This window comes from Mirounga leonina, unplaced genomic scaffold (assembly GCF_011800145.1).
Source record: "Mirounga leonina isolate KUSES-001 unplaced genomic scaffold, KU_Mleo_1.0 Mir_165, whole genome shotgun sequence".
Lineage (NCBI taxonomy): Eukaryota > Metazoa > Chordata > Mammalia > Carnivora > Phocidae > Mirounga > Mirounga leonina.
This window is the reverse complement of record NW_023270415.1, coordinates 44,702,837-44,727,854: the sequence shown is the minus strand read 5'-3', so window position 1 is coordinate 44,727,854 and position 25,018 is coordinate 44,702,837. Positions and strand designations below refer to the sequence as shown.

Here is a 25,018-nt window from a genome sequence, read left to right as displayed (position 1 = left end):
ACCTCCTTCTCGCCCCAGCAGGTGCGGCCACCCGCGCGCACGGGGATCCGCCCTGGGCGGTCTGGCCAGCGAGGACGCCGAGCGCCCAGGCCCCGCGGCCCCGACGAGGCGCCGCGAGCCGGGCCGCCCCGAGAGGCCGCAGACGGCGGCGGTCCCCGCGGGCACTGGCGCCCGAGGACCGAGCCGCGGGGGCGGGCGGGCGGGCGGGCGGAAGCCGCACCTGCCGGCGCGCGGGGGCGGGAGCCAGGTGCCCGCGGCGCGCCCGCCGTCCCGGGCGCCGAGCAGGAAGTGGCCTCGGCGCGGCCCGGGCGCGGCCTCGGCGGGGCGCGCCTCCTCCGCGGCGCCTGGCGGAGCTGCGGGGCCGGGAGGCAGCCCGAGCCCGAGCCCGAGCGCCGGGAACGAGCCCCAATGGCCGCCGCCTCGGCTGCGGTGGACGAGCTGTCCCGGAACTTCACGTACTGGGCGCTGGGCGCCAGCAACGGCTCCCTGTCGGGCGCGTGGTACCGCAGGAACCAGGTAAGGGGCCGGCCGCCCCAGTCGCCCGCTGGGGACACGGGCGGGGCCGCGGCGCCTCCTGCTCCTCGGCCGCGCGCCTGCCGGCTCTCAGACGCCGGGAAGAGCTGACGTGATGTTTCCACACGTTCACCGAAGCACCCCTGCTGTGGGAGAGCGCGGGGGCCCCCCCGGCCTCACTCCCGCCGCATCAGTCCCTGGGAGTGGGGCGCTTAGGTCTGCGGCTCCGATCTGCGGGGTCATTCCGGGGCCTCTTGGTCCCGAACATTCCCGCCTCTCCAGCCCGAATCCGCCCGCTCCCGGAAGGATTCTAGGAGTGTGGGGTGACTGCCCTCCACCCATATTCAGTTCCCCTCCATCCCGATCATTTCACAGTGAAAAATGACACCCCATTCTCAGAAGCAGGGAGCTCCTTAAGGGCTTCCAAATGTCCCCTCCGCGCAGATGCTCTGCGCGCGCGTGTGTCCCCGCTGGCCCAGCACGGCGCTTCCATTTCCGTGCGAAGAACACCCATATTCTTGGGTTGCGATTGCATGACTCTCTCCTTCTGTCCCACCGGTCCTCTGGGGGAACATCGGCAGCCTAAGCAATGCCAGTTTGTGCTGGAAATACACATTGAAGAAGATCAGAGGGGAGTGGAGCTGCCCATTTATTTTTGTCTTGGTTTAAGATGGAAAAACAGCCCTGGCAAGCCCTTCCTCTGGGCGCATTTATATTCTTTCAAGTGGGAGCAAGAGATCTTGACGTAGTGGATCCCGGGCTTCCTCCTGGGTTCATAAGTGTGTTACTTTTTTCTTGTTCTTTAACAAATCCGTGGGCCTTCTTAGTTTGCAACAATATAATCAAAGTATTTGTTACTGTTGGCTACATCGTTTTTTAACCAATAATCAAAGGTCTAGAATTCCTCTAAGAACACTTGAAAAGTGTTTTGAATGTTAATTTATAAAATATTGAAATTTTGTTTTCAGAAATTTAACACAGAAAATTTATATAAAGACAGGATAAGCATGTTCACCTTATTCGTTTTCAACAAAGGAGAGGGTATTGCTTGAAGTCTGTCTCACCACAAAACGTACTAAAGTAGGAAAAATGAGGGGACTCAGAGCCTCTTGGTCACTGTTTTTTAACTCTTCCAGTTCTTCCTTCACAGCAGTTACAAAGAAAAAAAAATGCTTTTTTATGGAAAGATCTTTGAGTCTCTCTCTTAAATTATGCTTACGCTAGTATATATTATAAACATGCTATAATGTGCTTCTGCTAGAGGTACTCCCAGTAAAGGTTTAAGAATGAACTTTTTTCTTTTGGTAAAGAAATTAGAGGGTTAGTAGTTGTGACCTACAGTGGCATCATCCAAAACAGGAAAAAACATTGTTCTCAGAGTTGAAACTCCTGTAGTCAGTTTTCCTTGATGTTTCCTGGAATTCAAGATTGTCTTGGCTCTCTAACAGCAAAACCGATTACCACGTGACATAAATATGGGGACCTAACTTGATGTTTGCAAGGCCTAACTTGCCTTTGACAGTATATGTTTGTACAGATTTAAAAGGGTGTATCCAGGATATGCTAATTGAAATTACTCAACTGACATCCAAACTATACCTAGTTTGAGGTAAGGTTGTATCAACTTTTCCCAATATTGTACAGATTTAGGCCATCTTATAAGACTTAGAAGAGTGTGAAAATTGATTTTTTGAAATTAATTCAGCATTTTATTGAGTGCCTCTAGTGCGGGCCAGGCCAACAAAAATAAAATGGAGTCTAATCTTTTTTTTTTCTTTTCTTTTCTTTCTTGACACGGCCAAATGTAGATGACTGAAAATGGGAGTGGCTCCCGAAAAACAAAAATGGGAGATCTCAGTTTAGGACTCTCACACTCAAAATTAGCCTTGGTTGCTGAGTAGTCATGGTTTAATCAGTTTTATCACAACTGAACTATTTGTTGACAGTAGCCCAGCTCTCTGCGTCTTTCCAAGTGATAATCATCAGACTGATCAATTAACCTTATTCCTAGAGAAAGACAACACTTTCACATAACAGATGAATATTTAACAGTGGTCTCTTGGAAGCAAAGTTTTCCAAGCCAAAAATGTGAGTGCTTCTAGAGGAGGAAATCCTAAAGCGGGTAGGAGGTAGTAGTTCAGTGGGGAAAATGTTTTGGGAAGCCAGAGAAGTGAGGTCTTTGCTCCTTTTTGTCACTCAAGAGTCTGCCTCTAAAAGTACAGGTGTGGTGGAGTTCGGTAAACGTGTTTTCTTAATGTTTGATCCACAAGTTTTCAGTATAAAAGGGTAATATTTCTGAGACAATTATTGAGCCCCCTACTTTGTACAAAACACGTGAACCTATTCACCCTTCCCTCCAGGAGTGTTATGAGGTGCTAGGGGAAATGAGCTATACTCCAAAACAAGGCAGTATGTTTTAAGTGTCATGTGAGTGATATAAAGTCCTGTGGAAATTCGGAGCAAGGTGGCTTTGTGCAGGGGCCATCAGGGATGTTTTGTGAAAAGGTGGTATTTCAGCTGGGCACTTACGGACGGGCAGAGTTTCACTGATGGGAGTGCACAGGTGGAAGGGATTCCAAGAGAGGGAAAGTCTGGGGACCAAGGACAGCCCATGGCCTGGGCAGGTGACTTTCTGACTATTTTTATACCTGATGTAGTAATCGGTGGCCATTCTGGTTGCAGGGGAGGACAGAGACTGTAAGGTGGAAATATAATTTGGGGTCTTAAATATAGTCATGGATTGCCTGGAAGGACTGGTTAAGAAGTTTGAACTTTATCTTGTTGGCAATGGGGAGCCCTTGAAGGTTGTTTTTTTGTTTGTGTTGTTGTTGTTGTTGTTGTTTTAGCAAGGAATATGAGAATCAAAGCAAATTAAAGAAATTTAACTTAGGGTTAACAGTGTTGATGCAGAGGCCTCAAATTGGCTAAATCCAGCCCACAGATGTGTCTTGTTTGACCTGCAAAGAGGCTTAAAAAAATGTTTAATACATTGCCAGCATTTAAAAGCAAGTAGATTATATATAAAGTTTCAAGTTTCGGTGATCTCTTTAAATGTTCAAAGTTCTAGCAGCACTTGGCCTTTTCTCCCACGTGGTAACTGTGAGCAGAAGTTCACAGTTTATGACAGCTGTGCTCCCCACCTAAGCCCCTCCCTTTACTCTCATCTCTTTTACATACTGGCCCCTGTAGGCACCTAATTTGCAACCAGTGTTAGAGGCTGTAGTCTAGTCTCTGCTGTGAACTAGAGTGTCCTTAGGCTTCAGTTTCCTCTCCAGGAAAATGAGGGTTGGAATAGAAGATCTTCAGTCTCCCTTTTGCCATCTGATTGATGAAACAGTGCCAAACCAGCAAGGTTATGGAGGGAATCGACAGGAAAGGATGAACGTGGGGAGTATTGTAAAGGAGGGGTTTTGTCCCTGGTTCGTAAAGTTTAAGCATATTGCTAAGTATCTAAATTCACAAGGACATCGTCAAAAAGGTTTATTCTGCATAGGGTGAAATGAAAATTCAGAATTTTTTATGTCCTTTATTTGAATTTTTGATTTTCAATGGCTTGAATGTTTAAAGTCAACATATTTAAAGGAAAATTGATAGAACTTGGCCAGGAAGAGGCAAAGCCAAGAGACTGACATTTGTTATGCATTTACTATGTGACACTTTATAGCTGTTATCTCAGTGGAGGCCCCAACAACAACCTCGTAAGGTACATATTAGCTTCACTGTTCACGTAAGGAAACCTCTAAACAACTTGCCCCAAGATCTTACAGCAAGTAGGTTTAACTACACAGCTATCCTTTTTCCTTGCCTGAAGGCCATTGCTTAGAAACTATGGCTTGAAAAGAAGTGGTAGTGAGAGGCAACGTGAGGAGGGGAATGAATATGGCTTATTTCATTGCACTAAAGAAAAATTGCTTTGAGTTTTATATCACCCTTTTATTGATTTTTGCTTTGATACCATCTATTTCTTTTCTGTTGGTAGCTGCATCTGTCTGTCTCTTAAAGAAAGAAAAGTGCCAAAATTTCCAAATAACCGAAGTGCTGGGTAGAGGTTGCTGGCCTTTCCTTTTCATTCCCAAGAAAAAAAATCCTTTTTTTTTGTTTGTTTTATTTATGCTTATTGATTTTTTTTGCATCCCTTATATATCCAACATGGCATTTTCCTGTTACCAGATTTTCTACAAGATATATGTATGAGGCAGCAAGAGGAAGAAACAGATTACCTCAAGGCAACTATATCAAAGCTTTTGTGAAAACAAAATAAATCATCATCATCACCATCATCATCATCATCATCATCCCATGGTTTTTGTTAGAGGAAAAAAGTCTTAATGCTCCTGTGAGTTTGGCAGACAAGATGTTTGCATTTCATTCTACCTGATCTCCTCCTTATGGCTTGATTTATACTAACTAGTTATAATATTTGTATTGATGCAATCAGCAAATTCAGGCTAACATTGCCATTTGACAGGTTGAAATGGCTCCATTTCTTCAAAAATTATTTTTACAACAAAGAAAAGGGAGAAGATGGAGAAGTTGTAAATTAAGAGAAAAAAACCTATCTGGAAAAAAAAAAAAACCTTCAACTATAGTGTTGAAGGATGTGCACTTGGGTGATGAAACTACAAGGAAAGGCAAGAAAATTATTACAATAAAGTCAGGCCAGTGGTTCCTTGTGGGAGGGGGGCTGGTGTGATGAGATGGGGCAAAGGGAGGGCTTTGGGTGGGCGCCCCATTTCTTTCGGCGTCTTGATCTGGATTGTGTTATAAGGGTGTTTGCCTTCTAATAATTCATTTTAGTAATTTATTCATCTGTATCATTCTCTTTGAAGTTGTCTGTATCTATTATATTCTATAATTTTTTTAAGTTTTAAAAATATTATTGGCATTGCAATAACTGTTCAACTTGCATGTTTTACCCAGGTGGATAATGGTATATACCATATTCACCTTGTGGGAAGTGGTATGCCATATTCACTTTGTTTGCTTAAACAAGCGATTGAGAATTACTTAAATAATTCCTTTTTAAAAATGATGATGACTGTTCAAGTTGGCATTTGAGAGCTTACCGTGGAAAGGATGATGTTCCCCTAAGCTATCCTTTTTGTTTTTGTATAGTGCATTTTTAAAAGCTGAGTCTTTTTACCAGAGATGTTGGCAAGTCTCTTAATTTCTCCAAATATTGGCTTTCTCTATTGAAATGGTAATAATAATAATACATACCTTGCAGGGTTGATGTAGGAATAGGATAAGGTGATGTATGTCCGAAAATTAGCAAAGTGCCAGACACATAGAAAGTACTCAAATAAATACTAGCTATTATTACTAGTAGTATTACAGTCAACCTATTTTATAGGAAATGTCATAAAATAATATTTCTGATGATTCATAATTATTGGACTTAGCTCATTGCAAATGGAAATAAGAGAAATCGTGTCAGATGTTTGATGTTAACCTTTCCTTTTTTAATCTAAAACTGCTGATTTCTCTGTATCTAGCGCCTTCCTCACTCCCTTTGATGTTTGGCTCCCCATCACTCTGCAAACATATTCACATTCCAGAGCACTTCCTAATTGCAGTACTTTCCTCATTGGAACACTTGTTAGTGCTAAGGGAAGGATTCCTCCTACGTCTTCTGCCACTTGCCAACTCCTGGGCTGGGGGGATGGGTGTGCAGAACTGGGAACAGTGATAGAGGGGTTAGGTGGCAGTAGTGTGATCCTATTACCAGACTCTGATTGTAGTTCAACCAGCAAGACAAGCACTCCCAGCCTGAGAAGGGCTCAGGCGCCGTTAATGTTGAGATTTCCATGGGGGCATTTATGTTAGCTTAGGTTTGCCTGTTTGTTTTTTCCTAAAGGTCCAGTATTACTCTATTCAGTTTACACCTTTTTATAACTCATCTTCCACTGTGTTCCAGATAAACTTACATTTTCCATAAAGTCAGAGCTCACCGCCCGCCCCCTCCCCCCGCCCCCCGCCCCCAGTCTGTCCTGGTTCACCGGAATGCCCTGATTGCCTGGCGGCTGGCAGATAACACTCCACTTCCCCTCACATGGTTCTTAGCATGTGCTTTCACTTGTCACTTGCCCTGCCCTTGGTCATTCTTCAGATGGCCTCCTGTCATCTTTGGCACACGTTGGAGGTGTGGACTGTCCCCTTTTGTAAATACAAGCTAACATACGCTTAGTCCCGAGCGCCACACCTCACCAAAGATTGTGTTTGGCCTGGCCAGACTCCTTCAGAGACCCTGGCCTTGACAGGTCCTCCCAAGGTCTGCCTCCAAGGATTGTCCTGCTGCCTGCCTGCAGCCTCAGCACAGGTTTCTGAAATCCCCCACACCTCCTTCTTTGTACCTCTCCAGTTGGTTTCTTCTTGGAGTAATTTGGATCACTGGCCAAACTAAGTTTGCTGTAGGAATCTGTCTCTCTTCTAGCTTAACTTGGTTTCCCTAACCAAGAATGCTTTGTAATTAAGAGACATTAGTTTGCAGGCAACTGGGTGGCTCAGTCGGTTAAGCGTCTGCCTTTGGCTCATGTCCTGATCCCGGGGTCCTGGGATCGAGCCCCGCGTCGGGCTCCCTACCGGGAGCCTGCTTCTCCCTCTCTGTCTGCCTGCCACTCCCCCTGCTTGTGCTCTCCCTCTCTCTGTCAAATAAATAAATAAAATCTTTTTAAAAAATAAAAGAGGCATTAGTTGGCAAGTCACAGAAAACCTAACACTAACTGGCTTAAATAATCAGCTTAACGTGAAAGTCCAAGAGAACTCTGGGTTCAACTAAGGCTTGATCCCGGAGCTCTAACAACATGCGAAGGCTCAGATCTCACTGTCCTCTTCCTTAGAGTTTGTTGGTTCCACTTTTAGCAGACTCGCCCCACTAGCCTACATTCTTCCTTCCACTTCCAGGAGAAGAAGCTTGACTCTCTCAACCAATGAAAATAAATGGGCTTCAGCCTGACTGGATGAGGTTAGGTTTGTGGACTTTCCCATACCAGTCACCAAGGGCAGAGTTACTGGACTTGGCATCCCAAAAGAACATGGGCACTTTTAGGAAGGGCTAGCTGAAAGAGAGGTCCTGTAACCAAGAGAAGGGGATACTGTGTGGCCCTAACAACAATGTCCTCCTATGGATTATTGTCGACTTGGGCAACTCTCAAACTAACACCCTTCCCAGCTCATTTAGGGCCTTCCTTTTCTGTATCCTGCTTCACATGAGCAGCCCTAAAAAGTTGCCCCCTATTTAGCCTGCCTGCCTTTGTGGGTGAGACCTGAACAGGATAATCTCCTTAAAAGCTCAGGTTATAGGATCAACTTCTGAAATATTTTTATTACCCTTATGCCAAGTAAGTGGTGACTTATTTCTAAATTCTAAACTTAGCCCCTCAGACATCACCCCCCCCAAAAAAAAATCTACAAAGAGCCCCTGTCTTTCCTACTGATGGCAAAGTCAAAGGGAATCATCTGGCAAAGGTAGTATCCCTTGCTTAGTCTCTTTCTTATCTCTACCTGCTTAGAAATTTCTTTACCATCAACAATCACCTCTTCAGTAAGTTGGAAACTCTTAAAAGTTTAGTGGATTTAGGTGGAAAAGGTATGGTGTATGAGTGCAATACTATATGGAATCCTAGAAGCCATGTTAGCATTTCCAATATCTCATTCAAGTTTGAGGTGAATCCTGTGAATTCGGGGTGGGGGGTCCTTTATGTTTCCTTCAGCCTCTGGATTTGCAAATCTCTGATTGTTCCAGGGATGTTAGGGACATAGCTGCACTGTCTTCCCTGTTGTCACAGCCCATATTAAGCTTGGTCAGCAAAGCAACAAATGAGGGCCTAAAATGCCATCAACATTCTATACAATAAAAATCACAAGCAGAGAGCCCTTCTTAACAGAGCAGTGTTAGACAGTGATATCAAAGAAATCAGAAAACGTGGATTGTGTCCTCAAAATGTAGCTATATATATGTGATATACATATTGTATGTGTGTGTGTGAGAGAGAGAGAGAGAAAGAAAGAGAGAGGGACAGGGAGGGAGAGAGAATGTTTTATAATTACTTGATAAACCACGTTTGAAGGACTGCTGTGAAGCTACCCTTGCCTATATTATCTAATAGACTGTTTACATTAAGCTTCCAGACTAACAGAGTACAGGTATGTAATGGCAAATAAGAGCACCAAAGCAGAAGGGGAAACTGTAATATACCTTTGCATGTGGCTGTCTGAGTCACAGCAGTGGAGAAATGAGTGGTCCTTTGTGGGCAGGGTAGAAGCAGACCTCATGCTATAAGCACCTGCTGCAGCCATAAAGTTGAGAATAATCATGAGCTACATGTAAAGTGTTGTATTAATCTTTTGAACTACATTTGCAGACCTAAATCAGAGTCACCATCATTGGCCAGGAAGGAGGAGCTTGGGGATAGGGGAAATCATTTGGGCTATGAGGAGTGGCCCTTTGGAAGCAATGAAGAGTGCAAGTCACAATGCCTAAGAGGTGTAGAACACTTGAACTTGATTCCTGCTTTGCTGTCAGAAAGATCTGGTCTGGTGGGTGGCAAGATTCTCTGGCAGAAGTCTGTCAGAGAGCAGCAACGTCATTATCCCTCCCTCATACTCAGGCAGAAACTCACCCAGTGGCTGATGCCTGACATACTTGATAGAGTTTAATCTCCAGGGGGATGGAGCCAACCAAACACAGAGTTCAAGGCAGGCATTGCTCTTCAGAAGGACAGATACCCCCAGAAACCCAGGCAGGTGTGAGGGAAGGACTTATAGCTACAAGAGCTCTCAGGTTCCCAGCTTTAGGAGAGGAAGCCTCTTCCAAAGCCTGGGCTGGCCCTGCAAAAGGCAGACTGAAATCCTGCTTCTTTGAAAACAAGGGATTACAGAGTTTTTAAATTATTATGAATATGATCTTGCAAAATTTGAAAGTTATGACCTTAGATCTGTCTGGATGGAAACAATAGCATTCTTTGTGTTCAGCATGTCTGCCCTTGTTTCAAAGATTCCCTTCACAACCTTCTATGGGGTTGATTTGTTTTATAATAGAACCAAGTTTGAAGACTTCCTGGACCAGTATCTCATCTTTCTTGACAATTGTTGCTCTCCTTTTCACAAAGTGTTAAAAGCCCCCAAAGGATGTGTTGTTAAATATGTTACTTTTCCCATAAACTTTTTTTCTACTGAAACTTAGATTTCTCAAAGGCAAAAAACATGGTGGCTTCTTGGTAAGCTTAGTAAGGTTTATCCTTAATGGAGTTCGGTTTATAAAAATAATGAATGTACAATTATGTAAGTCAATGTGTTCCCAAGTAAAAGACAAAATGTAATAGTTCTTAATTGTATGGGAAGGCAATATGTTCGGCTTTTTCTGCCTAGGTTTTAAGGTTGATTACAAATTGGCATGGAACTGCTTGTAAGAATAGCAATGATATACTGTGTTATGTAACCCAGATCTAGTCTGTTGGCTTTAAATCACCAGATTTGGATCCAGTGTCATGAGATTTTCTCAGGGTGGAAAGGTAATAACCTTATAGCATACAACAACTGAGATAACAAATTAAAAATCTGTCATGCCTGAACATTATTCTTTTTTCCACATATGATATTATGGTTTTAACTCAGTTTGGGTTAGTATTGCAGACAAATCTGCAAGGGCAAAGGAAATTAGTGGCAAGAATAGTCCAACCCATTCAGTAATCCAAAAAGCATTACATGTTTCACGTTGTCTCCAATGTTTACCACGATGAATATGAATATTGTTTCTTCATGGCCCACTTGTAATTAACTCTCCCATTGTCCCTACTTCTTCTCCGAACTCCTGAAGTCGTCTCCTAAATGGTTTTCCTGTTCTCTGGTCTTGCTCCTTGCCAGTCCATCCTCCACACTACAGCCAGGATGAGTCTTCTTCAAAGTCAGATCTGCATCTGTCCTCTAGTTTAGAGTCTTTTGTGCCACCTACAGATTCATGGCAGATAGCGGCTCCTGCCTGCTTCTCCAGTCCAGCTCTCCTGGCATCTTCTGCTTGAAGGCCCTTCAGGTATCCTGTTGACTGCAGATATGATTAAGTTAAAGTTCTTGAGATAGGAAGACTATCCTTGATTATTTGGATGGACCCCAAATGCCACCTTAATATAAGAGGGAGGCACAGGGAGATTTCATACAAAAAAGAGACAGTGATGTGGCCATAGAGATAGAGATTAGAGTGATAGAACCATAAACCAATGATATGCCCGCAGCCACCAGAAAATGGGAAAGGCAAGAAATGAATTCTTCTCTAGAGCCTTCAGAGGGAATGTAGCTCTGCCATCTTGATTTCAGCCCAGTGAAATTGATTCTGGGTTTCTCGTCTGCCAAACTGTGAAAGAATACATTCCTGTTGTTTTAAGCCACCAAGTTTGTGGTAATTTGTCATCGCAGCCACTCCTGTAGCTAATATACTCTCCAAGCTAGGTCGATTCGCACTCTCTGTCCCTTCTGTTCCCATGGGTTCTGTAAAGCATCTACCTCTATTACAGATTTAGCAGGTGGCCTTAGTCTGTTATCAGTTGCTTTTTCTACTTCTTCTGAGCTCCTCAAGGGTACTTTGCATCCTCAGTTCCTGACATAGAACCTAATATTTGGCAGTTGAGGAATAAATACCAAATGGATGCATGACTGAATGAATAGCATCTGCTGTGACCATCCTTGAGATGTCTCTGCCATACTTACCTTTTTTCTCTCTAACCCCTTGCATTTCGTGTCCTTTTCCTCCACTTTGTGCATTTCTCCTAAGCAGTGTCTGCACGTGGTTTTAAGTTGTGCAGTCGTTTTATTTTCCCCCTTAATATCTTTCCTTGGTTCAACCGGCTTGCTTTATATTTCTTGCTTTTCTTGTCATCTCCTCTTTTAACTCTTTTTAAGTGAATCCATATTCCCTTTAACTTCATTGAGTCTGTAAAGCAGTGGTTTTTTAACTTCTTAGTTTGAAAATTTTCCAACTTATATAAAGTGAGGAAGAGTAGAACAATGAACACCACATGTCCTTCACCTGGAGATTCACCAGTTGTGAACATTGTGAAACATTTGTTTGTTCTCTCTCTCTGTATGTTTTTTTTTTTTTACTTTATATTGTAATATGCCATTTCAAAGTAAGTTGTATACACTATGAGTCTTCACTCCTAATACTTAAATATTACGAAGTATTACTAAGAATTTGGATGTCCTCCTGTCCCTTCTTAATTGTTCTGGAGGGGAGGTAATTGTCTACCAGTTTACAAGGCGCAAATGCAAAACAGTAAGCTCGTTCCTAAGAGTTTCCTGTGACATGGGGTGAACTGAACACCCATTTCTCAGACATTTCATCCCCTTGCAGATTGAGGCTCTTACAGTCATTCCCACAGGGACTAGTTGACCTAAATCACCCAAGCTGTGGTATTTCCAGCACTAAAAACTAAATCTGTCACTTGCGTGTTCAGGCATATTTTACTGCCTGGAATAGGAGACATAGCATTATTCCAGTTGCAAGGTGAATATGACTATTATAGCATTCAAAACTAGCTCTGAATCTATGGTTCTTTGGAACCACACACTAGCTCCACTGGAGTCTGATTCTGAATTTATGTTTTGAAGGCAGAGCCAGGAATATGTTTGAGTTCAAAGTCAGAACCAGGACATACTATGACCAACTCCACACACCCGTGTTATATCCCACCTCCATCTGGCCAAACCACCCCCACCCCACCCATGGATTATAGGTCAGTAACTTTACGCAAAATATCTAAAGAACACTCTTGGCACAAAAGGTAGGATAGAAGATTGTTATTCCAAATAAAACAAAAACATCCTTGATACTTGTCAGTGCTGATATTTTGAATCTCATTCCAGATAAATTGTTTGCTGTGGCTCCCACCATCTGTTTGCCAAGACATCCTGGAAAAGTCAGGAATTAAGCTACAGTGGTGACAAGAGAGAGCACTGAACAAACTAAGGGCATCTTTCTGTGTGTCCGGCCTGTACTTCTAACTGCATTATTGAGCGGTGGAGCAACCTTTCCTTTCGATTATTATCTTTGCTTTATTTGACTTGTGCTGAGAAAAAGAAACAGATTTTGCAATTTTAAAATTGTAGTAAATTGACAATGACTAGCCAGAAGGTTACTGATTGCAGTCGGCGAAGACATAGTGGTTCAGACATGAGCTGGGTGGCTTGGGGCCAAAATTTGCCTGATTCTAGCTATGTGACTTTGCACAAGCCCCTCTGTTCTCTTTCCTGAGCAGTCTCCAAACCAACAAGGGGAGAAAGGGGGTGGGGGAAGGAGAGGAGATCTAAACTCCCACTAATTCTAAAATGCTAGAAAACAGAGAACACTCTGAGTAAAGTAATGATGTAAACAAGACAGCTTTAATTTAAATGGCAGTTTATAAGGGTCTGCTCACTGTATGCAAATGATACTCTTGATTGCAGATGAGGATTTTGTAGTCATTAAAGCACATTTACCAGAGCCTCTAATTGGAAACAGCATTTAATATTGGTTACTTCAAGTTACTGTATGTTCTTGAAGGTAATTAAACCACCTTCTTTTAAAAACACTGCAAATTTGAAGTATTCCTCCCCTTCAATTAGGGGCATTAATGAGGATTTACTCTATTACTACTATTTATAATTATGTGTGAAATGAATTTAATGAGTATGCAATTAACCTTGAATAATTAGGTAAAGTTTCAGAAAAAATAAAGAATCAGATATACTGAGTTTATCAGGAAACTGTTTCTGACACCTGCTTTAATACCTATATATTACTTGTTCTTTGTATAATATGAATTAACTAGATTTTAAATGTCAGCAAGCAGCTTTTTATTGCACACTAGTGGAAACTCTTAATTGTTGAAATCTGAATTCTGGGAAAAGTTTGTGTTCTCACAAAAACTGAGAGCTTAGTATATTCAAACTCCAGTTGATTACAAAATATTCCCTTTGAGATCTTCCTAGGACCAAAGGCCAAAATGTGCTATTTCTAGACAGTTTATAATCAGTTCAAAAAGCATTTAATAAACAACATCATTCTGCCAGGTCCTATACTAGTCATTAGGGTTACAAAAATGAGTTGACAAGTAAGTCACAGCTCTGCCCTCAAGGAGCTTATAGTCTAGAGGAAAAATGAACTTGTACAAAATCATCGCAGTATTGTAGAATATATGTAGACATAGAAGTGTGTAAAGACTCAATTCAGAGGACAGAAGTCAGAAAAGCTAACCTAGAACAGATCTTCTGTCAGAGGAAATTGTCCAGAATACAGTATTAAGAGATAAAGAGTTGGAAATATGATATTAACAGGAAACAAGAAGGATAGTATTTAAGAATCTAACATTACTGATAACAGGAGTTCTATGTGGAGAGAATAGAACAAAAGGGAGAGGACATTCAAATAGATAATAGTTGAGAACTTAACCAAATTGGTGAAAGACATGAATCCTCAAATTGAGGAAGCATGAGTCCTAAGCAAAAACTAATTCACATACCGAAAAACTAGTGAAACTGCTGAAAACCAATGACAAAATCTTAAGAGCATCCTGAGAAAAATGACAGACCATCTGCAAAGGAGCAACAATTAGGTTGACAACTTACTTCTCAACAACAAGCAGCCCCAGATATTATATCATCAGAGCACTGAATGAAGTAACTGTCAGCCTGCATTTCTATACTCAAGGGGAAAGATGACATAAAGGTATTTGCAGAATAACAGAGAACTGGAACTCAAAGATTTCATTGAAAGAGCTACTAAAGGTTTCTTCAGGAAGGACACTGAACCCAGAAAGAAAATTAAGATGCCAGAATGTTAATATCCAAAAAGTAGAAACAACCCAAATGTCCATCAACTGATGAATATGTAAATAAAATGTGATAAATCCTTACAATGGAATATTTCATACAAAGGAATGATATATTCTACATTCTTGATCCATGCTGATCCATGCTATACCATAGTAAGCCTTGAAAACAACATGCTAAGTGAAAGAAACCAGACACAAAAGGTCACATATTGTTATGAGTCATTTTATATAAAATGCCCACAATAGGCAAATCCACACAGAAAGTAGTTTGGTGGTTGCAAGGGACTGAGGGGAGGAGGGAATGGGAAATGGGTGCTAATGGGTGTAGAGTTTGTTTTGGGGGGTGATGAAAATATTCTGAAATCAGATAGTGGTGATAGTTGCATAACTCTGAATATTCTGAAAGCTATTAAATTGTACACTTTAAAAGGGTGAACGTGATGGTATGTGAATTATATCTCAAAGCTGTTTTTTTTTTCAAAAGAGCAATGATGAGCAAAGAAATAAACATGGATAAATAAGGCAAGTATTGATTGTATGAAACAATCATAACAATGACTAATGTGAGGATATAAAAGCAAGGTGGAGCTAATATACCATTAAGACCATAGGAGAGGAGAGAATGTCATTAAAACAAAAATTTTTATAATGTTCAGGAGGTTGGGAATGTTGATTAACATTAGAATTTATATCAAGAATGCAAGATAAATAGAATAGTAGAGAAACTGTATCACTCATATATTGCTGTTGGGAATGTAAAATGGGACAGTTACTCTGGAAAATATTTTGGCAGTTCTTTTCAAAACTTAAAATAGACTTTCCACATGATCCAGCAGTTACACTTTTGGCCTTTATCCCAGAGCAATGAACTTACTTTCATACAGAATTTGTACACAGTGTTCATAGCAGCTTTATTCATACAGCCAAAAACTGGAAACTACTCAAAATGTCATTCAGTGGGTGAGTGGTTAAATAAATTGTGGTACATCCATACCATGGAATACTACTCAGCATTTAAAAGGAATGGACTATTGATCCAACAACTTGGATGAACGTCAAGGCTGATGCCAATTTCAAAAGTATATAAACGGCATGGTTCCATTTAAGTAGCATATGTAAATTAATATAATTCTAGAGATGGAGAACAGATTAGTGGTTGCTATAGGTTAGAGATGGGGAGGGGAAGAAGACGGGTGTATCAATAAAGGGGTAACACAAGGGAATCTTGTGATGATGGTACAGATGAGTATCTTGTTCTCACATATATACACACACACACAAGTGCTAGCTAGCATAGCTGGTAAAATTTGAACAAGAGCTTTACCAATGCTGCTTTCTTGACTTTGATGTTTCATTATAGTTGTGTAAGATGTTGACTTTGAGGGGAGTTTGGGGGAAGAGCGCACAGGACCTACCTTTACATTTCTTTACAGCCTACTGTGAGTCAATAAGTATTTCAAAATAAAAAGTTTTTAAAACTTAACAATAATTACTAAAAGAAAATAAATAAGATATATAACTTCCTAGCCAAATGAGTAGGGGAAGGAGAAAAGTAAAGAATGATTAACCAATCCAACAAGATAGAGGAAAGGAGGAACTAGAAAGCAAAGAAAAAACAAAATAACTACAAATACAAAAAAAAGATGGTAGAAACAAATGAAAATGTACTTATAATCACAATAAATAAAATGGACCAAACTTCCCATTTAACAGAAAGTCTCAGGTTTTGTTTTGTTTTTTTAGTTCAGTTATTTTCAATGTATAAGAGGCCTGACTAAATATAATGACACAGAAATATTGAAAGTAAGTGATGTGGAAAGTGGCAAATATCCAAAGAAAGCAGCTATATTATAGTAATATCAGATAAAATAAACATTAAAGTGAAAACATTATTGAGATTAAAAGAGTCAATATATAATGATAAAAGGAACAATTAACTGAGAAGATAAAACAATCCTGAACTTATATATACCAACACTATAGCACTTTACATTTTTTAAAGCAAAATTCAGTATATTTAAAAGGAAAATGGATAAATCCATGCTCATAGTTATACTTTTAATATACCTACATTGGTATTAAGGTAGCAGAGATTTGAGCAATGAATTAATGGAGATGGGTAGATGGATGGATAGATAGATAGCAAAATTTATATAGAATGTATTAACCCAACAATTAAATACTCTCTTTTCAAGCATACATGGAATACTTATAAAACTTGACCATTCACTATTAAGTCACAAAATAAATTTCAGTTTATACCATATAGTAGGTCAAAAAGCAAATGTTAATTTACACACAGCCTGTTTTCTGCCCACAGCTCAATAAAATTAGAAATTGGTAACAAAGCAATAACCAACACCCCAATTCATTTAGAAATATTAAAAAACAGACCTTTGAATAAGGTTCAGATAAAAATAATAAAATAATTAGGAAATATTTAGAAGTAAATGCCAATGAACTAAATGCCTAAAGTAAGCATGGAGCTAAAACAGAGGGTGTACTTATAGGAATATGTATAGCTGTGCTTGTATGCATTATTAGATAGGAAGAAAGAGGAAAAGCTAATGAGTTAAGTGTCTAAATGAAGAAGATGAAAAAAATCAGTAAGCAAAGATAAAAGCAAATCTAGGAAAGAAATTGATCTATATCAACTTGAGAAAAATGTTTCTTATCTCTGGAAGGGAGAAGAGACTGTAAGAAAGTGAGCTACATTGGTAGCATTTTATTTCTTTGGGCCAAAAAAAAGGTGTAAATACTTTGTGTATTAAAAATTATTGTTTGGAACAACTTTATTGAAATGCAGTTCACAACTCAAACAGCTCACTCATTTTAAAGTGTACAATTCACTGGTTTTTAGTATATTCGCAGAGTTGTGTGACCCTCACCACAATCAATTTTAGAACATTTTCATCACCTCAAAAAGAAACCCTCCACCCTTTGGCTGTCATCCCTGAGCCCTGCATCCTTACCTGGCCTAAGCAACCACTTATTTGCTTTCTCTATTTATAGATTTGTCTACTCGGGACCTTTAATATATAAGGAATCATATAACATGTGGTCTTCTGTGACTAGATTCTTTTACATAGCATAAATTTTCCAAGACTCATCCAGGTCGTAGCGTATATCTGTGCTTCATTCCTTTTTATGGGTAAATGATATTCCATTGTGTGAATACACTACATTTTATTTATGCATTAGTTGGTGGACATTTGAGTCATTTTCCCTTTTGGCTGTATTATGAGTAATACTGCTATGGACATTTGTGTACAAATGTTTCTGTAGACATATGCTTTCATTTCTCTTGGATATATACCTAGGAGTGGAATTGCTGAGTCAAATGGAAATTCCACACTTACATTTTTGAGGAACTGCCAGACTGTTTTCCAAAGTAGTTGCACCATTTTGTATTTCCATCAGCAGTGTATGAGGCTTCTGATTTATCTACATCCTTGCTAATACCTGTTATTATTTTTGATTACAACCATCTTAAATGGTGTGAAGTGGTATATCACTGTGTTTTCTTTTTGCATTACCTGATGACTAATGATGTTGAACATCTTTTCATGTGTTTATTAGCCATTTGTCTTCTTTGGAGAAATGTCTATTCTAATCCTTTGCCCAATTTTAATTGGGTTGTCTTTTTGTTATTGAGTTCTAAGGTATCTATATATATATTCTAGATAAAAGTCCCTTATCAGATATTTGATTTCCAAATATTTTCTCCCATTTTATGGGTTGTCTTTTCACTTTCTTCATAGGGTCCTTTGAAACACAAAAGTTTTTAATCTTGATAAGGTCCAATTATTTTTTCTTTTGTTGCTTATGCCTTTGATGTCTTATCTATAAGAATCCATGGCCAAATCCAAGATGATGAAGGTTTATTTCTGTGTTTTTTCCTGAGAATTTCATAGTTTTAGCTCTTAACTTGGGTCTTTGATTTGAGTTAATTCTTATATATGGTGTATGATCAGCAACTATACCATTTAACATCCTTTTCAGCAGTGCACATGGGTTCCAATTTCTCCACATCCTTTCCAACACTTGTTATTTTCTGTTGTTGTTGTTGTTTTTTAATTGTAGCCATTTGAATGGGTGGTAGCTCATTGTGATTTCTATTTGCATGTTCTGAGTGATTAGTGCTGTTGAAAGTCTTTTCATGTGCCTATTGGCCATTTGTATATCTTCTTTGGAGAAATGTCTATACAAGTCCTTTGCCTATTTTTAATTGGGTTGTTAATTTGTTACTGAATTGTAGGAGTTCTTTATGCTGGATATCAATATTTAGGAGATACATGATTTGCAAATATTTATTCCTATTGTGTAGATTGCCTTTTCACTCCATTAATAGTGTCCTTTGTTGAACAAAAGATTTTAATCTTGATGAATTCCAGCTTATCTATTCTTTCTTTTGTTGCCTGCACTTTTGGTGTCATATCTGAGCAATCATTGCCGATTTCTAAACACTCAGCCTGGTGGTGTTTAAACTACTCAGTGAATGATTTAAAGAACTGAAGTAAGTTATTTCTATTCTATAATTTACTGTTATAATTATGGAAGATTTCATAATCATCCATTCAATCCCGAACTTCTCCTGAATCTTTATTTTCCTGATTACTGCCAAATGCATTCAATTATAAATTGAAAGCATGGAAATAGCACAATTTATTATGATACAGTTTTTCCCCATGAGGAATAGTGATCAGAATTATTGCCAAGTGACTTTATTAGGAAAAGAAAATTCTTAACTGATTAAAGGCTATGGATATTGTATATCAACTATTAAATGGGTTTTCAACTTTTCTCCTTCATTTTTTAAAAACACTGAATTTCACTTCAGCACATATAATAAAGTTCTAAAACTTCCAAGACATTTTGCATGCTGGAAGGGTTCCTTGTGATTATAATATTCATTTGAAATTCAAATAACTCCTTGGAATTTGAAGCTAGCTAGAAGTCATGTACTGTAAAAAAAAAAAAAAAAAAAAAGGAGGGCAAAGATCCCTGATACTGTTGCTAATTTATACTGCTACAAGATGTGACACCTTTGAACCTAGATAGGAGCAGCAAATGTATCTTTTGAAGTCATCAAATAATACATGCACTCTCTATAGTAAATTTCTTGGGCAATGTGTAAGAACTTATTTTTAAATCTCTTTTTAGTTCTTGTTTTAAATCATTATATACTTTTTCCAGCCAGTGTTTTTCAAGAGCCCTGAATTTTGTAAAGTAGATGGTGTAGACGATCCAATAGAAGCCTAAGACATGGTCCTTTTCCCTCAATTTGCCATCCATCCATAGAACGTAATGATGCACATGACAACGTAAAAGAAGAAATAAAAGCACTTACCATTTAGAGTCTGAGAAAGTAAGGATGGGCTGTGGTGATGTGAACGGGTCTCAGAGAGGCAGACCTCAGCAGGCCAGGAGGGTGAAGTAGACCAGAATGGGCTGAGGAAGGACACTGTTCTCTCTAGACGAGAGGGGAGACAAAGTGTGACAGACTGGAGAACATCGAGCGCCAGGTACCTGAGGTAGAGGGTACATTAAATATGCTGTGGCTGATTGGATGGTCAGGATGAGGACAGATTATGGGGAGGTGGTATGGTAGTTTTATATTCGATGTAGCTGACTGTAGAGAAACACTGTGGGTTCTTGATCAGAGAAGTGGTGGGAAAATGTAGTCTGTCTCCCATGGAGATCATAGAACTTTAGAAATAAAGGGATTTTGAAAACATCTTATTCAACGTCTTTGTTTCCTGAGGCCAGGGAACTGAAATAACTTCCTCAGAGTCACCCATTAGAAAATAGCAGATCTGAATCTCAGATACATCCTTTCATTCCAAGGCCAGCACTCTTTCCTTCATACCACAGTCCTCCAGAATATAGAAAGAGAAAGGAGCGAGGGAGACAAGATGGGCAACAATTATACAGTCCATCCTTGAGGCAATGAACACCATGATCAGAGGCGTTGCTGAGGAAAGTCAACAGAAAGGACAAATAAGAAGCACCTTAGTGAGAAAAAGTCAGAATCTGGTAACTATTTTCTTTATTTGAGTCAATGAGGCAAATATCTGGAGAATTCAGTAAAGGATTGCGCTAGTTCTAAAAAATAATATTTGACTAAAGTGAAAAAGACAGATCCTAGTAAAACCACTATTCATAATCCAAACGACCCTAGCAAATGGGTGCTAAGTAAATACTTGCTGAATGAAAAAAACGAATGAAATGTATCAACTTAAATTTTGTTGGTTTTTGTTTTGTTTGGGGTTTTTTGGGCATTTTTTTTTGGATATTTAGGAAGTATCTTACAAGTGCTATTTTAAAAAGAAAACATTTTCTTTTACAGATTCACCTTTTGGGAGTTTTGCTAGCCATTTTAGGAAATTTGGTAATGAGTATTTCCCTAAATATTCAGGTAAGAAGTAGCTTATTTTTCTAACTCTATAGTTTGATCCAGGAACACATGATGACTTCAAGGTGCCTCAGGCACCTCTTGGGGATCCTTCTTCCACAAAAATATATAAACAATTATATTTTATGACCTCATTGATATAAAGACAAATAGAGTCTAGGCTGGATTGCATTCACTTCTTCTTCTTCTGATTTTAAAAGAAATTAAATGTTTTTGTGGGCCTCTTAATAATATTACATGGCTGAGGCAAGATGCCTTGGTGGCTTGTGAATATGTACCACAAATTTGTACCAAAGATGTTCATAATCTTGGCATAAACAAGATTTATTTTTAATGTTCTGCGTTTTCTTCTAGCACTTTTATTTTTTTTAAAGTTTTTAAATGTAATCTAGAATGGTACATACTTCTTAGTAGAAAGTAGGTTCAGGCATCATCAAATCAATAAGGAAATAGGGCTTTATTTAACGGCCAATTTTCCAGGAATGTAGATGTTTCAAATACAAAGAAACACTCTTACCATGTATAAACAAGCTTCTACTACCGGACCCCATACCAGCAAAGCATCTGCCCTGCTATGTTTATTGTGGTAGCTGCTTTGACTCATACATTTAAATCCCTTTCCAAACAGGTTTTCTTGAGTAACTTATTATTTTTATTTCATCAATGTTTATTTTGGCATCTGGACTTTTTTGACATTCTAAAGGAAGTGTTGTGGTGTGGTGAACTAAAAAGACACTTAATTCTTTAGCACACTGCTCATCTTTGGAGAGCAATTACTAATACTAATTTCACAGTTATGAGAATTAAGTAAAATTTCTACGTAAGGAAGGCCCTTTCCACCACAAAATTCTCTGTCAGTGGCAGTCGCTTCTGCAGTTAATATGTTTGGAACAAGCAGAAAACCATAATAATTGCTCTGTAATAATTGGCAAATAAACTTAAAAGCCATGATGCAAATGCATAGGACCAAAAAATGTTCAAAGCAAGTTTTAATTGGGTAGAAATATTATTTGCATTCTGATTTACTTCCAGAAATATTCTCATGTCCAGCTGGCGCACCAGGAACACCCAAGGCCCTACTTCAAGAGCATGTTGTGGTGGGCTGGGGCCGCTCTCATGGCCGTGGGGGAGATGGGCAACTTTGCAGCCTACGGATTTGCTCCCATTACTCTCATCGCACCATTAGGCTGTGTGTCTGTTACAGGTGAGCCATTTCTCTGTGTTTTGACAAATAGAAATTTTTAGAAATCAGAATAGCTGGCAAAAATCATGTAACTTGAACAACATATGAATAAAAGAAGAAAGTCTACTTCCTGTTTTCTTAGCACTTTAACTTGGAACAATTACACTGATTTCACTGATCCGCCATCATGCTGCCACATTACTCACGAAGAAACCTGCACTTTGTAACTGTAATATTTATGTTTAAAAGCCTGATTTCCAGTGTCTGCATCTTAATAAATTAACAGGAACAGCAAACGTTATACCATGCTTTTTAAATTATTAATGAATTATCTAAAAGCATTCATAATACATCATACTTTATTCATATGTTAAACTGACATTACATGTACTTCGAGTGTTTGATGCCTGATCTTGACTCCATAGTTCAGTATCTCTTTTACATTAAGAATTAAATATGGGCACCTGGGTGGCTCAGTCGGTTAAGCTCTGCCTTTAGCTCAGGTCATGATCCCAGCATCCTGGGATTGGGTCCCGCATCAGGCTCCTTGCTCCTGGGGGGGAGAGGGGGGGTCCTGCTTCTCCCTCTCCCTTGGCCCCTCTTGCCTGCTTGTGCTCTCTCTCTCTCAAATAAATTAAATAAATAAATAAATAAATAATTATTTTTTAAAAAATAATTAAATATTGGGGTGCCTGGGTGGCTCAGTTGGTTAAGTGTCTGACTCTTGATTTAGGCTCAGGTCATGATCTCAAAGTTGTGGGATAGAGTCCTGTGGGCTCCGTGCTGGGCCTGGAGCCTGCTTAAGATTCTCTCTCTGTCTCTCCCCCTCCCCCTTTGCCCCTCCCCCGGCTCACATGCTCGTGCTTGTGCACACCCTTTCGCACTCTCTCTAAAATAAATCTTTTATTTATTTTTTATTTTTTTATTTTTTTAAAGATTTTATTTATTTATTTGAGAGAGAGAGCAGGAGCAGAGGGAGAGGGAGAAGCAGGCTTGCCGCGGAGCAGAGAGCCTGATGTGGGACTCGATCCCAGGACCCTGGAATCATGACCTGAGCCGAAGGCAGGCGCTTAACGACTGAGCCACCCAGGCGCCCCTAAAATAAATCTTTTAAAAAAAGAATTAAATATTGGTATTCTACATTACTATAAGAATGTGTAATTTTATAGTAATGTCAGAATTAACCTACTTTCAAAATTTATGATTTACTAAATATATCTAGAAAAGAGAACATGAGATGTTACTAAAGACTAAAAAAAAAAGAGCAAAAATCATTGCTAAAAAGATGAATAAATTTTCTAAGCCTTGTTAAAATCAATAAAAGCTTTTTAGTTTTACTCTTTATTTGCTGCTATGGAAACAGCATGTTTTTAAATGTCTGTGAGTTTGAAACCACTGAAGTAGAAATGAGTTGATGGTCATTGTCTGGTAACAACTAGATCAAGCGTAAGATGCACTCACCTGTCCCAATTTTCATATTTCTCCAAAAAAAGTATGATATTCTTAAAGAAAGCATAGCTTTAAACCGAAATAATATATATTCAAAAAGAATTTAATTTATTTTGATAGTAGTTTCCCCCTCTTAACCACTCAAAATATTTTATTTAAAATGCTTTCATGGTATACTATAGTAGAATATTTAGCAAAGAACTCCTTTTCAGCTTTCTAAAAATTGCTCAGTTAAAAATGCCATCTTGTTACTACTCTGAGTAGGCACACAATTTATGTAATCATTTGCCATTTTTAACATTCTAATAAAATGAGCAATTTTAGCATATCTTCTCTTTGCTACACATACCATGTACATGGACATTATGGATTTCTTCTGTCTTCTCAAAATCTGAGGAATAATAGATAAAAGATCTAGTTATATTGTAACCTTGGGACCTCTACAGGCCCCAGTTGTTCTGAAAATGTTGTATTATTCTTCATAATGACTGTATATTTAGAGCTGGTTTTCGTTTTTATTTCTTGTTTTGCTTTATGCTTAGCTTCCATGAAATAGACAAAAAAGTGTCCAGGAATATAAACAGACACCTGGGGGAGGGTTGAGTATACCACATTGTAATGAAATTCTCCATTTATCTCGAGTCTCCCAGGTACTGGGAATCCTTTTCTCTGGGAACAAGAAAAAGAGAGCTACTCCAGCTAGCTCAAAGAAAGGGCAGTGTGGCTCGATTTCTTATAATGATCAGGATTTCACAGAAATGAAATACAACCAGGCCCTGTGGGACCTAAAGTGAGAATTTGGAAGTTGCCAGAGATTAAAGGTCCCTTGATACCCCTTGCAGACCTTCAGGGAAGCTGCCTGTGAAGCTGCTCATCTTGGCTTGACTTGTGCAAAACTCCCATTAATAATAGGAAGCTTAAGTTTTCTCACTCACCTTAGACAGTGTCTTGTCCTCCCCAAGTTCCCATGGGGCCAGTCTACCTACCTTCAAACTCTGAGCCCACTGGTTTGACAGATGCAACTTTCTTAATGCTACAGATCATTTTTCCTTGTGTGCTCTTAGCCCCAATTAACATTTCAGTGTTAAAACCTTTTTAGCAACCCCCCTCTCTGCCCATAAAATGATTCAAAGAAGTAAAAAAAAAAAAAAAAAAACCAAAACCAAAAAACAAAACTTAAAGCCTCAAATACAAACCATTTCCTACTTTACAATCTTTTCAAACAGTAATATATGCTCATGAGTAATATTCCCACAGCATTCCTGAGCTGAATTTAGGTTATTGTGAAGTGTTTTGGGTGGGTTATGGACCATTGGTGATTGAGAATATTGCTCCGAACAAACCCCTACCACCCTGAGATTCCTTACAAAGATTCTAGAAACTCTAAAGGGCCTGGAGCAAAAAAGGAAAGTATTTTTAAAATAGCTATATCATATGGCTCTGTCTACAGATGAGGCAGAAGAGTGTCCACATTTTTCTGTGCTGGAATTTTTCCTCTAATTATTTCTTGGGAGATTCATGAAAGAAATCAGACTTCCTTCTGAGTTTAAAAAAACAAACAAAAAAAAAGATATTGTATGTTGCATGGAATGGGAGTTTGCCTATTCTTTTCTGGCCTTTCTTCTATCTCTTGTTGTTTTTAAAATTAAAAAAGGG

At 39.2% G+C, this 25,018-nt stretch overlaps 1 protein-coding gene across 6 annotated transcripts in view; it reads left to right on the top strand.

Moving 5' to 3' along the window:
• The first annotated feature begins 314 nt into the window (after positions 1-314).
• The window catches only part of NIPAL2 (NIPA like domain containing 2), a 74,060-nt gene continuing 49,356 nt past the window's right edge, over positions 315-25,018 (top strand). For 3 of the 6 annotated variants that reach the window (XM_035011606.1, XM_035011600.1, XM_035011607.1), the window contains exons 1-3: positions 315-516; positions 20,665-20,733; positions 21,763-21,934. In XM_035011606.1, the coding sequence (XP_034867497.1) occupies positions 409-516; positions 20,665-20,733; positions 21,763-21,934 (349 nt within the window). In that variant the 5' untranslated portion in view covers positions 315-408. Of the gene's footprint in view, positions 517-4,683; positions 4,850-19,073; positions 19,841-20,664; positions 20,734-21,762; positions 21,935-25,018 lie in introns of those variants that run through there. The other 3 variants (XM_035011604.1, XM_035011601.1, XM_035011605.1) reach the window with 3 other exon arrangements.